Source organism: Myotis daubentonii, chromosome 10 (genome assembly GCF_963259705.1).
Source record: "Myotis daubentonii chromosome 10, mMyoDau2.1, whole genome shotgun sequence".
Taxonomy (NCBI): Eukaryota; Metazoa; Chordata; class Mammalia; order Chiroptera; family Vespertilionidae; genus Myotis; species Myotis daubentonii.
In genome coordinates, this window is record NC_081849.1 from 39,788,344 (window position 1) to 39,813,382 (window position 25,039).

General features: G+C 38.0%; 1 protein-coding gene across 2 annotated transcripts in view; it reads right to left on the minus strand.

Moving 5' to 3' along the window:
* Positions 1-16,329, minus strand: part of HGF (hepatocyte growth factor) — a 71,786-nt gene extending 55,457 nt beyond the window's left edge. For both annotated transcript variants that reach the window (XM_059712157.1, XM_059712156.1), the window contains exons 1-4: positions 16,064-16,329; positions 9,578-9,743; positions 5,343-5,455; positions 3,503-3,617 (exon numbers count right to left, since the gene is read on the minus strand). In XM_059712157.1, the coding sequence (XP_059568140.1) occupies positions 3,503-3,617; positions 5,343-5,455; positions 9,578-9,743; positions 16,064-16,151 (482 nt within the window). In that variant the 5' untranslated portion in view covers positions 16,152-16,329. The remainder of the gene's footprint in view (positions 1-3,502; positions 3,618-5,342; positions 5,456-9,577; positions 9,744-16,063) is intronic.
* Positions 16,330-25,039: the final 8,710 nt, after the last annotated feature.

Genomic DNA, 25,039 nt, shown 5'->3' on the forward strand with positions numbered 1-25,039 from the left:
AATCAAATTTACCTTAGAAAATTCTCTTATAACTCTATTTTATGGGAAAGCTTAGTATAATAGAAGAGTAAGAATAATTACAAAATCTCCATTGCTGCCATATATGACACCAGTTCTTAGATACATCTGGGGTTTTCAACTTCCAGATGTATAAGATGAATAGAGTGAATGGGATTATTATGAGGTCCTTCATTTTGTATCATTTTAACGACTCAGTTTACTTAAGAAACTAAATAATGGATTTAGCACATATTAAATGAACACATTAAATATCTAGTTTTAGAGATTTTTGTTCTACACACACACACACACACACACACACACACACAAATATATAAACAAATAAACATTTCCAGTGGATTTTTAAAGTAAAAAAGAAGCTGTGAAGAAGTAGTGAATGAATCAAAAAACAATTTAGTAGGAAAAATACAAGTAGAAAGGTAGATAAAGTGTAAATCAAACCTAAAAGTGGCTGAAAAATGAATAAACTTGTCCCAATAGAGTTAACAAAATGAGAAATGAAGAGAAAAGATGTGCTTCTTTTCACAATTCTTTATCAATTTATATCGAATTCCTCTTGAAGGCATGCAGGGTAACAAGAATACTGGGTCATCTCTTCTCTTCATTCTTTGGCATATATGACTTTTTACCCAAATTAACTGGTTTTCCTTTGTGCTTTGAGGTGTTAGCATGCTTTCCTGTAGCAGCCTGTACCTGACTGAGGGGTGAAGCCTAGTCCTGCTCTTTTCACTTATTTGTGTTCATTCAACAAATGTTTATGAAAACCTGTATACCAGTCAACAGGATTTGTAATAAACTTTTATTTACATATATACTATTGTTGGTTCTTTGTCCTTGTTGGCAAGGCTTTAAGAGAGATAAGTGAAGAAATATTTATAATTGAGTTATATATAAAGGTACTTTGAAATATAAATTAGATCTTCTGGTGCTAGTCACCTTTTCTTTTCCTTTAATATAAACAGTGTTCATAGGAAACTTGATCTATTCCATCATCTGCTTCATTAATGAATGCTGGGTGGCCAATGAAAGATAGAGGTGTAGATATCAGGTCACCTGATTCTCTGGTTAAGTTTCTATGCTCATTTCATCATCTATCATCATCTTCCCATTAAGCCACTTGTAAAATATTTCAATTTAGGGAGTCAACAACAAATCATTCCTCTAGACAAAGACATTTATATATTTCTTTTTCCATTTCCCATGAAGTTAATCTTTAGTTAACACTTAAAAGTGTTAAGCAATTATGTTGATATTCCAATAAGCTGATAATTGATGATAATTAAGTGTTGCTCCCACTGAATTTTTTAAAATGTTGATTAATGTACAAGATCTTCTCAGCCCTAAACTCAAGGAAATGTTTGTTGGAAAAATAGCTGATTGGACTGGAAAGCCTGTTCCCAGGGAGATCTATTTCACATTTACTCCTCTAGCAGAGAATCACAATCATAGAGAAATTGGATTGAAATAAGACCTCTACTGGGTCAATCCAGTGCACTCTCCTTAGCTAAGACTGGATTGATTTCAAATGCTATTCCTTTGTTCATGAAAAGCATAGATCTATCTATTTAAATAAGATGTCTTCCATAATATCCTGGGAATGACACCATCCACATACTTATGAGAGGACAAAACCAATTATATTGTTTGTTTTTTAAATATAAGGACAATTCTCTATTTGCTTACTTTTAATTATAGTGTAATTAAAAGTAAATATGATCTCCCTTATATGTGGAAGCTAATGAACAAAATAAACTGACCAACAAAGTAGAAACAGAGGCATGGATGCAAGGAACAGACTGACAGCTGTCAGGGGGGAGGGAGAAGGGAGAGGCTGGATAAAAGAAGGTGAACGGATTAGCCAAAGAACATATATGCATAACCCATGGACACAGACAACAGTGTGGTGATGGCCAGAGGGAAGGGGGAGTGGGGAATGGGTGGAGGTGGACAAATGGGGGATAATGGGGACATCTGTCATAGTGTCAATAGTAACAATAAAGTTAGAAAATAAATTTAAAATTAAAAAATCAATAATTTGGAAAAGATTAGTTGTTTTCTGTTACTGAAACATGGGAAAGCTGATCAGTTTGGACACTTACTAGCTGGTGTTAATTAGGCTGAGATCACAAGTTTGATCCCAATGTGAAGCAACAAACTCTTTTTCTTTGTATGTAGACCAATGAACTCATCTTTGTTTACTGAAGTAAAATCATCTTTCATAATTATACCCTCCAAAAATTAATGGAGTGGGATAAAAAGTGGATTCATTAAGGCAAAGTTATCCTCACTATTGCAAAAACAAGTGACAGCCTGTGTCCTACTGACCTGCTAAGTGTATGATGCCCTGGGCTTGTTAAAAGCAGGACTCAGATTCTGGCCATCCCACTTACTAGGTGTGAATGACCTTGAAAGGTTACTAAGGCTCTTTGTGCTTTAGCATCCCCCTATATAAAAGCAGAATTAATAAAACCATCCACTATGTGTTTCTTGGAAAGATTAAAGACTATAGACGCGGTATACTGCTCAGCAAGGTAACTGGCATATGGTAATCTAAATCTTCTAATGCATTTAATAACCAGGGTGAGCTGTTTTTCAACTACTTTAGTTGCAGTTAAAATTATTTGTAAAATAAACCTTGAAAACTGGCTAAATTTAGTTCTCTAGTGGGGAGTAGATATCTATGTTTCTCCTCCATTATGATTAAAACATTCAGACTAATGAACCTATGGCTACTATGTTTCCTTGTCTTTAAATAGCATTCATCTCATAATGAACTCAATTTTAAGTGTAGACATTTAATTCCCAAGGAATGAGAAGGTTGTGTTTTGTTTTGTTTTCAGTCATCCGACAGTAGGTAAAACGGGAAAGCTGGTCAGAGGCATGAGTTTTTAGCAGGCGTTCTCAGTTTTGACTGTACTTTGGAATCATCTGGTGAGCATTTTTTAAAAATAAGATGGCACATGGTTATTTCCCCAAGAAATGTTGATTTACTTGGTCTATGCTGATACCTGGGTGGCAGGAGGTGTTATGGGCTTTTAGCAGGTGATGTTAATGTGCAGCCGAGGTTGAGAACCACAATGGTTAAAGAACATTTGGCCACTAGGTAAGGTCAGAATGTGATCCATCTCTAATTTATACAGTCAACCTCTCCACCTCCAGCTGCACATGGCGGAACCTTTTTGAAGGCAAAGGGAGGGGGGGGAAATCTTAAAATTATGTTTCCATTACTTTTTCACAAACACTAGGATCTATAAATTGAAGTTTTGAGGGAGGATGCTGTTAGGCCACACCTTAGTGATAAATTTGTTCATCTTTGGCTAAATACCAGTCATGGATTCACATCATCCTTGGCCTACTATAATTCAGCAAGGTTGTCTATGCTATGATAGAACTGCAGAATTATCCTGAAGGACCAAGGTGAGATTTATAACACACATAGTCAAAAAAGAGGGTTATCCTCTCCTCGTCGGGCTGTTCTTACCTGTGCTCGTGGGGTATCATGGAATTCCAGGGCTGGCATTTGATGCCACTCTTAGTGATAGACACCGTTCCTTTGTAGCTACCTCCTTTACCAATGATGCAGTTTCTAATATAGTCTATCAGAAGAAAGCAGAGACAAAGGCTACAACTATGGGTCACATGCAGTATTTATCTAAAAGTAAAAGAAACTTCCATTCAAACCTTTAAGTAATTAACACTTGTAAACTACTGTTTCTCAAATCGTATTGAAATGTACTGCCTAAAGCTTCTACTAATATTTTCAAAATAATACATTTCAGAATAATCCAAAACAAGAACAACAACAAAAAAGACTATTGAGAAGTTTTAATTTTGTGAGCATATACTTGGATAACTGAAGATATTAGTCTATGTATTTAACATAGTCTCTACACTCAACTGGCCAAACTTAATTTGGCAGAATGATTTGCTCAATTATGCAGACCAAGTTAAGAAAATATTAAGAATGAAAATTAATGGATTTATAAAACCTATAATGAATTCAGAAAGTTACTTTAAGATAATAAAAATAACTAATTTGTCTTTTTGTAAAATGGTGTGGGTTTTGTATAAGTGTGTGTGTGTGTGTGTGTGTGTGTGTGTGTGATATAATTACATTATTTTGATTTTTTCCATATTTTTGCTAATATTTCCATTGCTAAATTGCAGGGCAATCAAATTGAAACATGCTGAATATTTCTGTCAAACAGTATCAACTACAATACAGTTGTTAGTTGAAGATGGTCTTATACTAATAGAGTATGAATTATATTTAGGATTTGTAGAATTATTGGGGTGTATAGATATCATCTTATTTTCTACCATGAACCCATCTTAATTTAATTTAGACATATACCATATTATAAGGAAATATCTGTGTATATTACCAAATACCTAAATTAATAAGATAATATGAAGAAAGCATTAAAATTAAAATTAATTTTATTATCATAAATACAATCCATAACTATTTCTTGTGATGAGAGATTTATCTTCTCAAATTCATATTTATTTAACATTCTTCAATAATTTGATATCATTCTGCTTTTTACAAAGTAAATACCTTGTGACTATAATATCAGAATACTAAAATAGACAAATTAACAAAAAATTTGGTCTCAATTCTTCTTTTAAAAAAATTTTATTAGTCTGGCCAGTGTGCTTAGTAGTTAAGTGTCAAACTATGAACCAAAAGATCAAGCTTCCATTCTCAGTCGGGGCACATGCCTGGGATGTGGGTTCCAAACCCAGTGGGGGGCATGCAGGAAGCAGCCAATCAATGATTCTCTCTCATTATTGCTGTTTCTGTCTTTTTCTCCCTCTCCTTTCCTTTCTGAAAATCAATAAAGATATATATATATATATAATGTTTTAAAGAACATAATAATTAGAAATAGATTCAACTATTTTTTCAATATCTCCACGTTTTTTTATCAGCAATTATCACCATAACTTAGATATTTAAAGTTATTAAAATTTAAAATACTATAGTAATCCCCAAATTTGCTGTAATGTAAGATGTCAAACTAATAGCTTAAGGTGGCACTTTCCAGAATGACATGGAGAATACCATTTCTAGGAGAGGCTCCTAGAAATAAACTGAGAAGAGGTAATCTAATTATGGGAAGTTTGGGATATGATCTCTGTAATCAAAAGTGTCATTCTATTGTCAAGTCGCTGGTGTCATCTGTCTTAATAGATGAATTGACTGCATAATAGATCCAGTATATAACAGAAAAATCCATGAGAAAGAGAACTGTGGCAGAAATTTACATACTTTTACACTTGATTTCATTATGGATATTTAGAAAGTGGCCAGTTACCTTTGTTTTCGTAGAGGTCGAATTCATGGCCAAACTGTTTTTTCACTCCAGTTGACATGCTATTGAAAGGGAACCAGAGGCATCGTTTTCTTGCTTTATCAAAAACAAAGGCCCTGAAAAAAATATCTGAATGAAAAGAAGGAATACTACTATTTATACAGTTTTTAAAGATTGGGCACATGGTTTAACCAAGGAGGGCAATAAAAAGTCTTTCTAAACTAAAATTATAAATGCAAAAATCTCTTAACCATAAATAGTAAAGTATTTGATAACATTTTATACATAAGAACCGAAGTTGGAATTCTGAAGTGTTTTCTTCCCATTAAGAAATGATATTAAAATTCCTCACTATGCTACTTATGATGCCACTATGGACAAGCCTTCATTTCTTAGTATTTTGACAACTTTTAAATAATATCAATAACGGGAAATAATTTTTATAAAACAAATACAAAACTACATAAAATTTTAGAAAATATTTTACTTATTATTTTATATTTTACTAGGGGCCCAGTGCACGAAATTCGTGCACTGGGTGTGTGTGGGGGGGAGTGTCCCTCAGCCCAGCCTGCCCCCTCTCACATACTGGGAAGCCCTCAGGCGTTGATCCCCATCACCCTCCAATCGCAGGATCATCGGCCTCTTGCCCAGGCCTGACGCCTCTGGCCTAGGCGTCCGGCCCGGGCAGCGGGGACCTGCAGTGGCAGCGGGGGGCGCCGCAATCGCGTGGGCTCGCCCCTGCCCCTGCAGGATGCTTCTGGCTGAGGCGTCCGGCCCGGGCAGCGGGGACCCGCAGCTGCAGTGGCCCCGCGATCGTGGGCTTCGCTTTAGGCCCAGGCAAGGGACCCCTAGCTCCTGGGACTGCCAGCTTCCACTGTGCCCAGCTCCCATCACTGGCTCCACCCCTACTTCCTGCTATCACTGGCCAGGGCGGAAAAGGCACCTGATTCTCTGATCATGGCTGGGGGGCAGGGCAAAGGCGGCCCCAGGGCCGCCTTTGCCCTGCCCCCAGCTCTTAGCTCCCCCCTGGGTTTCCAATCACTGTCAGTGGCAGGGGGCTTCTTCCTGCTTTCCCTTTCGCCTCCCTGCATTGTGCCTACATATGCAAATTAACCGCCATCTTGTTGGCAGTTAACTGCCAATCTTAGTTGGCAGTTAACTGCCAATCTTGGCAGTTAATTTGCATATAGCCCTGATTAGCCAATGAAAAGGGTATCGTCGTACGCCAATTACGATTTTTCTCTTTTATTAGTGTAGATTTACTACAATTCATTCTATATCCATAACTTCAAAACATATTCATAAACTTTGTGCTTTGATTTACATACAAGTATTTTAAAATATCTATTAAAAACATTTTACAGCTGACATAGTAATTAAAAGCAAAACATAAAAGTATTATTTTTGTAGCTGTGGCAGAATAACTTGATAAGACAAGACACTGGGGGGTAGGGGAGACCAAGGGAAGGTCAAGGGGAGGAAAAAAAAAGGAGACAAATGTAATACTTTAAGCAATAAAACAAATTTTTAAAAAAAGAATTGGCTAATAGTAGATTTGTATTGTGATCTGGTAGACTATAAGCTTATGCCATACATGTTAAATTCCCTATTTCCTTATTGTAGTGTTAGGGGGAGCGTGTTAAATGAACTTGAAACCATAGTAATTATATAAATAACATATATAAAAATAAACAAACATTTAAAAATAAATCAATAGCTTCCCACTTAACTTTACATTAAAATAAAAATGTAGCAAACATATATAAACTACTTTTCTATATGGCTTTGACATGAGATAACTTTACAGGAGCCCCATGGGGAACGTGCAAGATTAGCCTCTGTGAATACAATGAGGTTACATCTGGAAAGTGAGGGACAGGGTCTCCAGCTCACTGATTTCATTCACTTTTTTCTCTTCTTCCATTACTCTGCCATATTCTCTCAGAAAACTGTTTCCTTCGACCATTGTACACTCCATATGGACTGGATCCTGGCTGTCAAATTTAAGTTTGACTTTAAGAGTTTGACTTTATCTTAGCCTGATTTTAATTATCATCTTCATTTCAAGAATTAGTTGGTCATGGCAGAAGGGCAATTCCAGTAAGAGTAACTCATGGCTAGAAGAGGAATGCCTCCTGTTTTCTTCTCTTGAGCCAATGGATGAATGGTAATTTTCTGAAGAGCTTAGAACCAGGCACTCTGGTTATCTTTCCTACCCAGCAAATGAACATTGCAAGCAATTTTGTTGATCCCTTCTCAAGAGAAAAGGGTGTTTGACAATGCTCCACTCCATGCCTACTCAATTGCAAATGCTTTCACACAGCTTTGTTGGTATTTTCCAACATTTTCCTATATTTGCTCTTGTTTGCCAATGATTCTAGTCCATATAGCAAGTCGGCAAAAATATCATTTAATTCATTAAGAAGCTAATTTCAGAGTATCACAGTATATATATTTAATTCTGAATAACTAATGTATTTAGTGGTTCCAAACACATATGTATAAGACACACATATTGGGATAGATAAGTGAGAAGGATGATACAATTTCTAGGCAGGAAAACTTGGGCTATTCATGGGTTTTATTACATGTGATTTTCTGTACAGGTTGCCATAAATTTGCAGACTAAATTTAACTCAACCAGAATATGGTAGGAAAATATGAAACCTCATATACATGGGGTATATAAAGGTATATTAATCAGGTCACATGTGTTCTCCAATGAAGCAAATTCATTTTCGTTTCTACTAAATAAAACAAAGGAAAAGGTTTTTTTGGTTTGGTTTGGTTTGGTTTTAATAGGCATAAGGCTGATTAATGTGAAAAATGAAAGGTAGCAATACTTTCCTTACTTGTGGATTCAGGAGAGTGTATTGTCAGATTCAGAGTTAAAAACCAACAATGATTGTGGTTCTCTAATTCTCTATGCCCTGCCCTTCCAACCCCAAGGGGGGAAATACAGTAAATCCAACCTCCTCAGTTGCCAGAAGAACATCTCCATAAATCTGCACAGCTGAGATGCTGATTGAGAGTGGTTTTCTCTAATTTATTTTTAACTAACTCAAGGCTTTTATCAGAAAGCCAGGGAAAGAAGCAGAATCATCATAGGAAAATACGTGCAAAGTCAATCCCCCACTATTCTTGCCAAGAAATATCTCCCTGAAAGTGGCAGTTTGGCTATAAAATACTTCCAGAGGAGCTGTAAATGGATAGAAAGGAGATAGTCTCTCCTCCCTCTAAATCTATTGAAGTTATTCTCTGACCATGTCCTTTCCCCTCAGGCCCATAACATTCATTTCTCTGAGAAAGGCGAGATGAAATTCAGACCACTTGCCATGACATTACTAAATCTGTGTTCACATTATGTGTCATGACCCAAATGTTATAGAGCAGAATTTAAAATTTACAGGGTGTCATGCTAAATCCTCTAACATGTGGGATGAAATAGGGAATGAAAGGGAGGAAAGTAAGTGAGGGGAGAAATGTTTATGGAGAAGAACTAGGAAACACATTTTCCTTGGGCAGTTAGGATGAAAGTGTCACCTTCATGGCCCACAATTCCAAATTGCATCCTCTGGGATTACTGGCAAAGTAGTAAGGAATTCTCTGTGAGATCATGCAGAGACTTTCACAAGTAAGAGAACTCACTCTGAGTCCCCTCAGGCCTCTCTGAATTACCCCATCACTTTTCATCTATAACGTCATCATCACTACCCTGGCCTAAACAGTCTCTGCTGCTGACACCAACCCTTCTAGTTTATAATCTAATTCTCTCAACACCTTTTATTTAAATCCCTAAAGACATTGACATAAGTTACAGTAAATTTTGGCTATTGTCCAACTTATATTCTGAAAATTTCTTCACTCCTCTTGAAAGAAAAAAAATGTTTACTCTGAATAGAATATTTTAAATGTTTTCTAAAACATTTAAAAGTGAGATAAAAGTAAATCTAATTACCTTTCAGTTCCTAGAGTTCAATTGTTTATAAGATGAGAAATATAAATTCCATAACCAAAGCCACCATGAGGTCTAAAATATAACAGTTTATATGTACTTCCTTACTTTTATTTCCATCAACTGAGATCTAAGTCTTCTGTTGTAATGTGTTTAACACTAAAGCCAAGCTTATAATTTTAAGGGCAAATCACATTAAATACAAAAACAAAAACCATGATGATAATAAGTACATACTGTATTTGGAAAGTTTTCCTAAGAACAAAATGAAGAAACTTACTTGCAAGTAAATGGAAGTCCTTTATTCCTAATACACCTATTAGCACATTGGTCTGCAGCGTTCATTTTTTTTGTTTTTATCTTCAGTAATGGGTCTTCTTTAAATAGAGTAGTCTTTGCTGACTTTTTGAATTCATGAAGTGTGTTTCTTCTTTTCTTCTGTCCTTCTATTAATAATAATTTAAAAAACACACATGAGGAATATGCTTTTGAGGCTAACATAAAAAAAATCCTTAAAGATCATCCACAAGGCAATAATTTTATCTGACAACATACTAGACCTCCAGGAGTTGGGGATAGAGTGAAGTGGGCAATGATACTCTCTGATAGTTAAGAGAAAAAAAGAATATTATAATCAGTGAAGAATAAATAACTTGTCATGTAGAGTCACTTCACTCATCTACATTCTTTCAAATTAAGGATGTTTTTAAAAATTAGGGCAGAGTTCACTCTAAAGAAATAAATAACATGATATTCTCCAAACAGTATGAAAGCAAGGGCCAGGGCATATCATATCATGCTCTATAATTAAATTTGTCATTTCCTCCCATAAGTGGTCTGTATGTAAGTTATAGTATTAATTAAACAAGCCCATTCAATAACAGATAAGAAACTTCTCACTAAAATTGGGACAGTGGACACATTTTTCTGACTTGCTCTTTAAAATATTTCATACTATTCATATTTTAGCTCTTCTCATTTCCCACATTAGTGCCTTCTGTGCTTGGGGGCACTAGTTCTTAGTATCATTGAACTGTTTGTCTTGAAATCAATCCAAATGCTGCAAATCAAATGTATGTAAAGCTCCATCCTTTAATGTAACAACATCATTTTTCTTCATGAGAGTGCTCGACAAGGCGCCTAGATAGCATGAATCCTCCTATTAAAAACCTGAGAACAGAACTAAAACATCCTAAAAGATGTAATCCATTGAATAACATTAGAGTATCATGAACTTGCTTCTTCTCAATTTGCCTAAAGTTGTCTGGTTTGTAATGATGATCACCATCTTTACCATGAGGATGAAAATGTCTAAGAGACTGCAGCTATTGTATAATAAGGATAGACGTGACTGTGCTCTCCTCTGTCTGTCAATCCTTTTGAACACCCTATAAGAAAGGCAGCAATACTATATTCATTTTAAAGATGTAGATACCAAGACACAGGGAAAAATTGACCACTTACAAGATCTGACTCGAAACTCAGCTGCCTTAGCTTCAGAACCCCCACTCTTAAACACTTATGATGCCTTCTTTTCTCTTAGCATTGCTAAGAAAGAATGTGAGAATATGGCTTGTAAATATTTCATGAAGATTTAGATTAGAGCCATCAGTACAGAAGTAAGTTGGACAGTAGAACAGACAATGCATTCCTGGCTTTTATATGTGGTGAAATGTGTCAAGAAAAGAGAATGAAAATTTTTGTCTAAAAAAATTGGAACTATGGCTAGTAGAGTGAGGTACCAAGAATGGCATTGTACTCTTAAGTTTGCCAGCAACCACTGGCTCCAGTTGGTTTATTAAGAGGACAGATGCTACTCATTAATGTCTTTCCTAACCTGAAGTTCACAATAAATAAGAGAAAACATGAAGTCTTCTACATGTCAAGTTCTCTATAAAACTCCAGAACACAGGGTCCAAAAGACTGGTATTAATTTCTGTAGTAATGCTTTCTTTTTTTTAACTTTTCTTTGCCCTACAAGATTAAATGGCTATGGCACAACAGATATAATTTAAAAGACATTTTAACATAGAAATTCAATCAACCAAATAATCTATCAACATGTTTTTTATTGAGTGCGGACCAAATGCCTTGCATAACGTTGGCAGACAGATGATAATTCTGGCATTCTCATTGACTCGCCAGATGACTTTGTTTAATTACCTGAAATGCTAATATCCCAATTACTCAATCTAAGAAAAATAAAAGTTGTATTATAGTTGAACTAAAAGGAGCTATTTAAACTATAATCATTAAGTAAATATTTGGAAACCAATTTGAATAAATAATGTTATTAATATGCAAAGTTTTACTTTTGTTTTTGAAATTTTATTCTTTAATTTCTGGCATAAGAGTGAAACTTACTCTCCCAAGCAAAAAAAAAAAATAGTACAATTCTTTACAAATGTTGGTTTTTAATACAGGACCATGTTAATGGAAGATAAGTTTCTTCATTAAGAGGTTCTCCTTCATTTGACCTTAGTGCACTATTTCACAGCTGCTATGAAATGTTTCACAGCATAATAATCATCTGATTTCCTACACAAATAGAAATATTTCTTAGTAACAAATATAGTTAATAGATGCAGATCAATTATTTAAAAAATTATCCACCAAAATGGAAGCATTATATATATCAAATGAATTCTATTAACTAAAAATATTGAATTAAAAATGACCTCCTGTATTATGTATTTATTATACACATCTAAGTGAGAGAGAAATTTAAAAAGTCCAAGACTAACATTAAATTCAATATGTATTTTACTAATTGTTAAAAAAAATAGAATCCCTGGTCAACGCTCTGCTTCTTTTCTTGATACCATGTAATATGAAAGCAAGCATTGAAGACTACTGTGAGAAAAAAGTCTCTGTGGGTTTGCTGGTTGTGTTTAATTCTACAGCTCCTCAGTTGTCCTATTGAAATGTGTTAATGTGTGGCTGTACCTCATAAAAATAGTCTACTCTTGCTTGCTGATAAATTTTCCCATCACTACATTTCATCTAAAGATCAAAAAGCATTCTAAAAGGCAAATAAGTCCATGATTTCCCTTTACTAGATAATAAATAGGAGTGAAAGGCTTATCTGGCTACAAAGCTAATCAGAGGCGATCAGAACCAGATACCAGGATTCCCTTTCCACTATTCATTTGTCATGACTTAGACGCTTTCCCTTATAATTCAGTCATTTCTACTGGATCAGTAACATATACTCAAAAATGTGAAGTTCAGGCTAATTGTACATCATGTAACCCCATACACTTATAAACTTAATTTCTTCATCAATAAAAGAAAACTTCAAAACAGAAGTCATTAAAAAGCATCCAAAAAAATTACCTTCCATATGTAGTAACAACTGATGCTTATTTTACTGAAAACAGTTAAAAGACAAGTTTAATTTGGGAAGAAACTCAAAAATATCTTTGGATCAGATTTTGCCCTACTAATTTTGTGCATGGCTGTTAGTTGAAGTTTATAAACAAAATAGTGAAATGAAACCAAAGGGTGAGAGATCACTCCAACTTTGTCATGTTTCCTGTACTTCAAATTGTAAGGACTCTTTCCTCTTCTCCCAGTCTGGGAAACATCCTGGGAGCTGTGTTTCCTGCAGGACCTAAAGTCCCTATTTTAGAACTGAAATCATTAGGATTGTAGTGGAAACCTACAAACAGCGAGTAGGGTCAAATGTATCAAGGTGCTTGAAGAAAGACACATTTCTCCCTCTGGTCCCTGAGCCTCACACTCATTTCTCTCAGTACCTCATATATTTTCTTCTCTGTGTGGACTAACCATTGACTTCAAAGGAAAATCGTGCAAGGAAAGGATTTGCAGGGTGTAGAAAGATGCAGGAATCTGGCTCTACACATTCTGAGAAACCTACCCACATGATTAGTGATTAACAGCTTGAAGTGGCAAGATGTTAAGATGAAAGTATACAAATAATTAATGGGAAGGAATGGTTGTGACAGGAGATTTTAAACTTCTCAGAGGCAGGAATCATAAATACTGGTCCAGAATTTCATTGCTGTTATCTAGGAACTTGGAAATCACAATCATCTGCCCTTCTGCAGAGAAGGTAACAGCATCACAAATAAAGATGTCAAGAAGAAAGGCATCCTGTCAGATTTCAATCAAATGTTGCTATTTGAGAAGCAGCAAAGAGATTTGCAAAATGAAGCAATGTTCAGTAGGAGGTTAGGGGCCTCCCTAGATATTTCCCTTCTCTTTTATTCCATTCTCTTTCATTCCATTTCATTTCATCCCATAGAAGCTCCTGTTCTCTTCCTCTGCTGTTTCTGCCTACCACGCTCCGTCCACACAGCAACCAAAACAACTACACTGTCAGGTACCTTGTCAACTCGAAAACTTGCAGCAGCTTCCCACAGTTTTCCTTAAATTTCTCAGCAAAATGGATTCTTTAAAGGCTGTTTCAATTGATTTCACAATTATTGGCTTCAGTATAAATATTTTTTAATCCCATATATTTCATTCACATAGATTTGGGTAAGACACTCAGGTCTATCCCTTCACTAAGATAATTGAAGGTCTCTAACCTCAATTTTCTCATGTTAGATGAGTCCAACAATGCCAATCTTATTAGAATTAAGTAAGTTTCACTTTTAGAGCTTGGTCCATAACAGTTGCTCAATAATGTAGGTTTCTTCCTCATTTGTTCATCTTATGTCCCCCACAGTAGATGCTCATTTAATGCTTCAGCAGTTACAAGGGATTGGATATTTATTTCCAGTGTAGTTGGGAACAGATAGAGGGTAACTCTCTGTGTAAGAACTTCTATAAACATGGCTTCGGTCCACTGCATTGAATATTTCTTTAAAAACTTTTCAGTAAAATATCTCCATAATGCATTCTGCTCAGAACTGGTTGTCACTTTACTATAGTATCCAATTCTTTCCTAACATTGCATGATTTTACAATATGTACAATAAGATAAATCAAAAAGTCTCACTGAAGCAAGTAACAACAACAAAAATTTTAAATGTTCATCATTAGATGAAACTGAAAAGAACAAACTTTCTTTCTGTGTCCTAAGAGGGCTATCCATGTTTTCCATTTTGAAGAATGTTATTTAAAAAAAAGAACAACTATCAACATAAACTTGCCACCCAAACAAAGGCAGACCCTCTTTTGATGACAATTTGACCATTATACACTTCAGGAATTATTCACAGCATATCTGTAATTCCCAATTGGCCTCTCCTTGCCTGCCAGCACACTCTTGGGCTGCGTTTTCTCTACACTCAGGAAACGCAATCATTTCAACATTAGCCAAAGTGAAATATAATTACGAATGTACATCTCCTGCCAAAACTTCATGATGCATGCCAAAAGCAAGTAGACATTGTCTATGGTTGATCTACTGTTTGGGTTTTCCACACTGTGTTCCCCTTGCAATAGCACAGATGATTTCAGGTAACCAGAGTCTATTTCAGACTTTAGCAACACTTTAATCTTTAAAAATGAAAGCCCTCAAAATATCAGCCATGATTTCAATTTATACTTAAATTCCCCTAAACCAGCGATGTCTTATAAGAATCTATTCTAACAGGATACATCTCAAGCATGATAACCTGGTGATTGCACTAACTTCTTTTTCACCTCTTCAGAAGTCTAACCTACCTGTTTTCAAGCTGACCTTTCTAACACAGTGTTGTTTTCCAAAAGGACCAATTCACAAAAGAGAAGAAAGCCAGGTGGATTGAACGATTTCTTATCACTTAGCACATCCCTGATGTTTTCAACTCTTCTATTACATCAAGAGCTAGATCAGAGCTCTGACGAACTTCATATTTAACTTCTCTTAAAAAATACAGCCAGTTCTCTGTTTTAGATTATAAAAAGGCCATGTCTACCATCTGGGCATGTGTTCCATTCTTTTATTCCCCTGTGCCCACCCATGATGCTCACTACTTTCTCCCGCTGGCATCCCAGCCACTGCAATGATAATACAACCAAATGCAGATGTTTCCTCTTGCCCTGATAACAACAGAAAACGTCCCACAGCAGTAAATGAAGTTTCTCAACTTCCAGGCAATAGGAACTCCCAAGCAACTCCTTCCCAACCTGTAAATTCAGGGCAGAAAATGAGACGCCGAAAGCAGCTCTGCAGCTTTACTCAAAGTTACACAATTTTGTTTTTTTCTGCCTTCCTTGCTCTGCAGTTTCAAAAAGGCATCCATACCCAGAAAAACTGAGATCTTAGAAGGGAGGCTTTCTCTTTCATTTTCATAACATGCATAGACTCGGAGTTTCATCTGCCGTCTCCAAATGTTGACCGGCATAAAGCCATAATTTGGCTCTGAGTGTTTACAGAGTGATGTGGGGTCGTGGATGGTCACAGAAAAGTATCCTCTGGGAAAAAAATGAATCCCTGCGGCACTGACCATCACTCTCCCCTCGTCAGCCCAGACCTTCTGTTCAACTTTAAACTTGTCCAAACCATCCAAGTTCCAGCCAGTGTTAGCACTTCATCCCTACCCAGAAGTCCACACCTATTAAGCTAAGTGAGAAGGGGCTGGGTCATTAGGGAGTAAGGGTGGGGTGGGGAGACACGCTGGGGGGATGTTAATTATCACTTTAAATGCTTTGCAAAGAGATCAAAAGAAAGGACATTGAGAAGTTTAAAAAACCCATACCACATACTGAGCTAAGAAAGGATGCTGGGGATAGGGGAAAGAGAGAGCGCTAGGGAAAGAATAGGTTAGCAAGAGATAGTGGAAATAATAACAGCGAGGGAGAGAAAACTAACCTGCATAGGGGATGGCGATGGGAAGCAGCAGGAGGTGGAGGAGGACGTGCTGCAGCAGCAGGGCTGGCAGGAGTTTGGTCACCCACATGGTGCTGGGCGCTGGCGGGTCCCACTGGAGGAGATGCCTGGGTGGAAGAATCCTGTTCCGACTCAGTGCCTGAAAGAGCCAGTCGGCTCTGAGCGGCTTTTTATTGCAATGAGCTAAATTTGTTGTGTGATTAACTGGAAAGATCTAGGTCTGAACTCCCTCTTACGGTAAGAAACTGTTTAACAACAGCCCTTTACTCTCTTCCACCCCCTCCTTCCCTCACTACCCCCCCCCCCCCACAACACCAAACAGATCCCAGTTCCCCGCGCCCCCCTTCCCCCTCCACTTTCCCACTCTGCTTAGGAAAGAAACTTACAAAGAAAAGGTCACCTGGCCTGGGGCCAGCTTCAATTTGGAAGCTCGAGCTCCAGATCGGAGCGCTCCTATCCGAGTAGGGAAGGGAGGAGCAAGGCGCGGCCCAATAGCTAAATCAAGGCACAGACAGAGACCCAATTCGCTCAATTTAAACAGAAAATACATGTGTTTACGTATCTATTAGGGAAAAGAGGAAGGGGAAGCAGCAGCAGAAGAAAGCAAAGAGCTGCTTTTTAGTCAAATGTGCCTTCGCTCCTGAGCCGTCTCGTTTCACTGCTAGAGCAATCTAGGTATTCAAAACCCTGGCACAGGTGCCCAGGGGGTGAGAGGCAGGGTGGGAGGCGGAGGCAGGCAGGAGGCAGAGCGCAGGCAAGTCCAGCCCAGGTAGAAAGAAGTTAGGTGAGAAAAGGGTGTGGTAATATATGGGCAAAATAAATAAGCAAACAAACGCAGCCACACTGTCAGGTGGGAAAATTGCCCCTGTCCAAAGCACTCAGAGCGGGCAGTTTTTTCAGAAGCTGTGCTAAGCCCCCCAAAATCACCACAAATATACCCAAAGTGCCTCAGGGAAACTTGTCTGATCTGGGGTCTGATAAAATCTGGTCATGCTCTCAAAATGTCTAAGGTTCTGCGATTATCCACTGCCTGTCTTGGATGGATAAATGTAGAATGGACTATGTGTCCTTGTACACATGTACACACATACACACTCACACACACATATGTCTATATGACGTGTGCACCTTCAAAGAATTTCTCTGGAAATCTCTCAAGCGGTTTCAATACAGCAGTGATGAATGGACCTCTCTTCTTAAGCTCCATCCCCCTGCATTCACCCACCAGCCTCCCAAAATCGAAATGGAGGGATGAAGAGCTGGAGTGGGGGGTGGGGGGGGGTAGTGAAGGGGAGAGGGACACGACTCATTTCTGTAGATTCTTTGTGAAATCATTGCCCAGACTTTGCATTTATTGAGAGGATTTGTCTCGGCACTACTCTGGTTACTTTGGGCAAGCACTTGCTTTATTTTTAATGGACTGGGGGTTGGGGGGCGGGGCGGGGATAGTTGCCACATGTGTCTCTGAGATGAGCACCAGTGGGAAGCAGTGTCTCTGTGGACAGAGGAAGGGAAAGTGAACATAATGTGAGAATGACTCTGGAGCAGGGTGTCGAGCAAAATTAAAGCCATCCACAGAGCAGCCTTATCTGCACCTACAGCTCTGCTTTCTCCTCCTCTTGCTCCACCCATCCTCACCTCCAGAACACACACACACACACACACCCCACAAGATTGCAGGATAGCTAGAGAAGTGGGGGCTTAAGACAACCACTTTGAGGAATCCACTTTATATCACCTTTTTATTGTTAACTTTTCTCTTTGATCATTTTCTCCTTATAAAAACAAAAACCAATCAAATTTAAAAGTCATTTGTCCCCTCGCCCTGGTGTCCCAAGTATCCATTTCACTTTCCTTTGACTTTCTATTACAGTTTTTGGAAAATGTCACTTTCAGTGTATTGCCTGACCACGATCCTAAATTGTACCATGGCATCTCTTGGACTGTATTAGGGATTCAAACTCCTTTTAAAGAAGCTAGATTTTTCTTTAAGTAAATTCTTGTAGGGAAACAATGAAGGAGACAAGTTTTTCTGCTCTCTCACACAAACAGTATGGGGCTGTCAGCATAATTTCAATTATTACTACAGGCTTGGGGGGAAAAATATACCCTGGATAAGAGATTATTTAATGGGTCACACATTTTCACAGTTTGTTGTTGTCACATTGTTGTCTCTGATGAGAATGGCACCAGGTGTTAGACTGCTGGGGTAAGACCGGACCACCTGGGTTCAGCAACCTATGTACTTGAGTTCTGACTAGTAAAGAATTCAGAGCCAAGACTCAAACTATAAGAGAACATTTATTTAGAAAATCACAGAGGTAGTAGAAGTAATTCGTAGAAGAAGGTGATACAGGCAAAAGAAGGGCCCTTAGGGTTCAGGAGTGAGGAAGGGAAAGGTGATCTATGTACCTGTGGGGAGGCGGGTGGGAGAAGGAAAAGGCACAGGCATGGGCATGCTCCGGGGAGGGAGGACATGCTGGGTCCTCCTTCCTAAGGGCTGTAAGGGTGGAAATTCTAGAGGTGCAGGGTCTCTTCTATAGCTGCTTCCTGCTGAAGAGAGATGGCATTTTTCTTCAGAGCAAGAGATCCTTGCTCTCTGTCAGAGGGATGATGAGCCTGGGCATGGAAAGAGGTGGCAATGGTGTCTAGAGGTGGTATTCCCTGAGTATGAGTAGGGCTTGTCACCTGGTGGAGATAAACTGTCTTGGTATTATTATTGGGGCAAAAGTTAGAATGACAAGAATTATGACAAATGGTCTGATAGAAGGAGAAAGATTTAGTTCTAAGTAAAAGGATGGGAGAAAAACAAAACATTAATTTGGAGGGTTGTAGTCAAATATTTAAGAAAATTATAAATATTCAGGATCCAGTTCAATTCATAGGTGAAAAATAAATTTTGAAGACAGTTAATTGAATTAGAGTCCAATATTCACAACTGTGCATTATATAGTCTATTGAAACATATTTTCCCCCCTGCATTCACCCTTATTTTTTCTATCAAAGAGCCAAATTAAGACTAATTTATTTACTGTATTAAGTCCAGTTTCTATTTGTCCTGATTGTTTGTATAAACACAACAAGAATAGCAATTGGTCATATGGGGTCTCTTAGATCTGCTTCTCTGAACTCTCATTATTGAGCTTCAACAAGCCTTTCAGGCCAAAGAAGCCGAACCTCCTAGCTGCCATCAGGTTTTCCTGCAATACCTATAGACTTGGGAGAATTTCTCAAGTTCTTGAGGTCCCCAAAGATGTCTTGAGGTTCCTTTCTTGTCATCTCTCAGGAAAACAACCTTTATTCCTTACCTGGAAAGACTACTATGAATCATAGCCCCAAGCAATGTACCAGGCCATGTCTCTAAGGGGCTCATATTGGCTCCAAAGTCAATCTTCATTTCTTAAGGATTTCTGGTGACATCCAGGGTCCAGGCATGTCTCTGTCAGACATGACATTCCAGCCAAAGTCTTGGTTAATAAAACCACAATTGGAAACTGGGCTTAAACATGCAAAGAAACATATTACCATGACTCACTCATTAAGAATTGCCAGGTTCTGGAGGGATCAGGTAGAGAGAAAAATAAATAATTTACCAAATTGCTTTAAAAAAATGTCTCCTTATATCTGAAAAGTAAGAGGAAAATGCTTGTCCATTTAACAAAGTAAAAAAGAACCAAAATCAAATGTTTACTTTTGTTCTTTAAATTGATCACTTAATACATTTATTATTCAGCTTACTTATATAATTTCCTTTTAAGATTTTTTTCACAAACCGTCTATAACTTTCACAAACCTTTCTACAACCTTCACAACCCTTCTTACCCATTCAGAAAGAAACAGCTTTGGAACAACTTACCTCATTTTCCTTAAAAAAAAAAATTCTTAGACCTTATACCTTCTATCAAAAAACTATACAATTTTTTTCAAATTACAAGTAGAAAGTAAGCAATTAGCATTTTTTAGATTGGCAAATATATTTCATAAGTTCTAAAATCATAGGCTTCTCCACTGGCAAACACACTCATATTTTTAAGAGACATATTTCTAACAAAGTTTAAGACATTTATTAACAGCTCCAAATCTATTTTCTAGCTTTTTATAATAAAAGTAGATGAACTTAATACCTGTCTAGCAATCAATATTTAACAGCTAAGATAAATTAATTTGATCTGTTTAAATGGCTAAAGATTTTTTTTCTTTCGATAAGGATTATATCCCAGAAACTTGAATTTTAAGAGATGGCTCAGATAAGAGTTCTTGAAGAAAACCAGATACTTCCCTTTCAAAGGTACAGAGAAATAAATGTAGGCTCCTCCTAGAAGAACTTTGGTTTCATAAAGCCAATTATCTATAAGCTTTTTGAGCAGAATAGTGGAGGTTTGGGGAAGGTAAAAAGATTTAGTGGGCTTTGATGTTCTGGAGCTATACCTCTAGCCCTGTAAAGACTTTATTTGTAAAACAAGGAAGTCATTTTTAACACCTCAAGAATTGGGTTGCTACTCAAATGTTGGTGAAAACTGGCAAGTTTATTCACCCATTTTTGGAATTTTTGTTGTTGTTGTTGTTGTTGTTTTTCCATTAGGTATATTTTCTTTCAGGCTCTGTAGCAATTAGAGAGAAATCTAGTTTGCCAGTAGTACATAGCTGAGGGTGATTTCAGAGAGCCATAAACGTTTGCATGTATGGAAAAGACATATTGATCTAAAAAGGCCTCATCCTCTGTGTACTTCCCTTAGGACTGGCAAAATAGGTCATTGTAACAGTGGGGATTATATTGACATTGCTTCTGTGAATGCTGACTCAGACTAACATAGAGCTTTTAGATAAACAGCATGTTTGTATAGAATCCTAGGAACTAACTTCTGGAGATATAGATTCCAACCTTCAGTCATCCCAGTTCTGGGAGATTTGCTGACATTCAAACATAGAACTAGGATGATGTAGAGGTAAGATGATGAAGACCAGGATGACATCCACCAAACCATCACTTGACCAGTTTTGAGATCCTTATCAGAATGGACTATGCTGGCCTGCACAGAGAGAACTTTCCCACCCTTTCCCATTGAGTTACTTGTTCTGCTTTCCTCTCCCCCCTTATAAAAACCTATGCCTGCACTGAGATGTTGAAATGGGCTTTGTGACAAGAGTCCCTCATCTCCTTGTTACTGGCACTTGAATAAACCTCTGTCATTTTTCACCAGGATCTGTTTCATGAGTTTGGTTTTTGTGGCAACGGGCAGCTGAACTTTGGGTCCAGTTACAGAGGTAGCTATAAGATAGAATTAAGATTAATGGTGCCATTACTGGCCAAACCCCTCCATTGCCCGCTTTATAGTGGGACCAGGCTATGTTACACCTGGGACTTTCAACCCTGGTGACCTTATGAAGCCCGTCTGTTGTCCTTGCTCTGCTCATATCTGTCTAACTGCTTATCACAACATTAAATACAATAAATGCTTAAACCTATTTAGCATTTTATGTTTTTATTTCTCTTTTGACAGATTACTTGTTTTCTCTATTTTGAAATGCTAGCTAATATCCATTGAGGTTTTAGTTTATGCTAAACATTGTTCCAAGTACTCTTTTAAAAGATTGTCTTGTTTAATCCTTATAAAAAACTTATATTAAGAAAAATGATTATAATTTCTACTTATTATAACTTGTTTATAATTTCCATTTATAATTTAAAGTTAAATTATTTCTATTCTTTTAAGTTTTATTTATTTTCCTTTTTTATTTAATTAGGGTAACACTGTTTAATTATACAGGTTTCAGGTGCACAGTACTATAGCACATCATCTGTACACTGTACTGTATATTCTCAATCCCAAGTCAGGTGGCCATCCATCACCATTTATCCCCTCTATAACCTCCTTCACCTCTTCCCACCCCCTACTCCAGCAATCACCAAGTTTTTTCTTTTTCTTTTTTGCTCTGCCCAAGGTCACAAAGGAATAAAGATTCAGATGTGAGATTTACTAGTAAATGAAGTTGGTCACGCCCCATAAATTTCTATAAACCCCATGAGAAGAACCACATGTCTTTTATTCAATACTAGAGGACTGGTGCACAAAATTCGTGCACTCAGGGGGTGGGGGAGTTCTTTTAGCCCAGCCTGCGCCCTCTTGCAGTTCGGGAGCCCCACGATAGATCGACCCACAGAGGGAGGCCCCGCCCACCCAGTTGGGACTCTGCAATCAATTGCCCTGCAGAAGGTGGCCTGGGCCTCCCTCTTCAGGGTAATTGTGGGGTGATGGTGGGGCCCCCCGACCAATTGCATTGCACCCACTTTGACTGGCCTATTGCCAGTGCGTGTCATAGCATGGTCATCTAGATGGTAGTTCTGCTGTTTGGCCGTTCGGTTGATTTGCATATTATGCTTTTATTATTATAGATGATTATGGCCACCAAAATTAGCCTAAGACAGAACATACAGGAGATGTTCAGTAATAATTTATAAAATAAATCAATATATAAGTAATTTTAAATCTTTCAAAACTATAATGATATATAAATGAAAAACATTATTACACTATCAGTTTACTTTGTGTTGGTAACACATTCTCTTTGTTTTTCCTAAGTTATAATAATGATGTTTTCCCCATCCTGTGCTATTATTTTTATATTCCTTAGGTGTTAGTTAAACTGTTCATTTAAATACCCAAAAATGTTTCTAAAATTTTTTTTGGTAGAACAGAAAATTTTTCAAGAAGAATACTTTTTAAAAAAATCCTCACCCAAGGATGTTTACTGATTTCAGAGAGAGGAAGGAAGAGTAAAAACATCAATGTAAGAGAGAAACATCAATCAGTTACCTCCCGCACGCACCCCAACTGGGGATTGAACCCACAACCTAGGTATGTGCCCTTACTGGGGATCAATCCAGCAACCTTTTGGTGTATAGGACAACACTCCAACCAACCCGGCCAGTACAGAAGCATACTTTAAATAGAAGAATTTGTGTAATTAGTTAAATATAGGATAAATACAAATTATCTATATAATTTTTAAAATCTCTCATAAGATTGAGGTCTCTATATCTCATGGAAACAAGATTGATTGAATGGAAAATGTACATAATTGTACTTTTTTAAAAGGTTGCACTTGGCTCAAAAAATTTTTTTGTCTTCCTAAGCCCCATGTCTCTCAAGCTCAAGTGATATTTGCAGGTATTCACGACAAGAGGAAGCTGATGTGCCTGTGCTCTGCAGACCTCTAATGTATAAAGTGCTCTTGGACTAGTCATTTCATTTATTAAGTGACTGGCACTTTTGTGATGCCATTCTGTTTGCTGCTACTACTCCTGGTCTCAATTCTTATTAAGACAGTTAATTAATCCCTATACCTCAGTTATCTTACCACTAAAGTAGGACACTCTGTGCCAGGAACTGTGCTAACCATTTCCAATGTACCATCTCACTTACCCAATTCACCCTCCCCCCCCCCACCAATTATATATATGTATTTTAGAGATTGATTTATTTATTTATTGCTGAAAAAGCTTTATTGCTTCCATTTGGTCCAAGGCATGGGAGAGGGCTTCACTGTGGTTAAAAGAGTGGCTAGTAGCTTCGGGAAGAGGCTCACGTGAAAGCCAGACCCCAGGTAAAGGCAGAGAGGCCCCTCAAAGGCCTCTGGGCTCCAGAGGCTCCTGGTCGAGCTTGAGGCTGAGGCCTTTGGACAGGTACTCGCCCAGCTCAGCCTGGAGGCTGGCAGCCTGGGGAGATGAGTCAGGTGTCACCCATCTTCCTGATGAGTTTCACCTCCTCACCCTGGAAGTGGTTCTCCAGGAAGTCCCAGAGCTGAGGGTCTGCGAGGGTAGAACCCAGGGCCCTGCAGCTCCACAAGGCCTGGTTCAGGTGCCTCTCCAAGGCCAGGGCGGCTTCCATGGCGTCCTGAGTTTTGCCACTCACCTTGGGGAGGCTCAGCACGTCCTGGAAGAGAATGTGGCCACCGCGCTGGTTTTGAATCTTTAAGAGATGTTCAGTGCCCTCACGCTTCTCTCCACTTCTCCGCTTCTCTGCCAACTCACGGAGGAAATGGCCCACGCCCTCCAGAGCCACATCCTCGATGGAGGTTGAAATAGAAGCTCAGAGAGAGGTAGGTGTATGGGGCCAGCAGATGCAGGCTGGCCAGGGGGTTGACCGTAGGCTCCACCTGGTGGAATAATTCTGATGAATTTGGGAGCTCATGGTTGTTCGGAAATAGGAATTAAGATTAAAAAGAAAACGGTGTTGACTGATCTTAGAGGCTGAGGATGGCTGAGGTGGTTCTGAAGGTGGTGACTGGATAAGATGCTGGAGAGCGGCCTGAGGCTGGAAGAAGGGGTGTCCTTTGGTCCATTCCATACAAACACTGTTGAAGCAAGAGAGATATCTGAGGCCCGCTGAGGACACTGTGTGCAGAAACTGAGATTTAGAGACAAGTCACTTGCCTTAGGTAATGCCACATTGACAGAGACCCATATTGAGATTTTCAACATTTCTCCCAGATGTAAATTTGATTATTCTATTTATCTGAATTCTGTAGTGGTCACCTTACTTTTATGTAATTCTGACCTTCCACATCTCAGAAGCACTTGTGTAATCTTTGGTATTGCTTATCTTTCCCATGCAATGATATCTTCTCATTCTTTCCTTTTATATTGGTCCGACCCTCTATGGTAATTTTTCATCTATAGAGGCTCAGCACTGAATAATTTGTGTTGACTACTTTTAATGTAGGAAATATTGCAAAGCTCATTACAATTTATATTAATTTCCTTTAGATAATATAGCTCAATGTAGAGCATGTACATGAAATGGTGGTCAACACACTAATTTGCCTTAACTTGTATGCAGTGGTTCTCAACCTGTGGGTCGCGGCCCCTTTGGGGGTCGAACGACCCTTTCACAGGGGTCGCCTAAGACCATCGGAAAACACATCGATAATTACATATTGTTTTTGTGATTAATCACG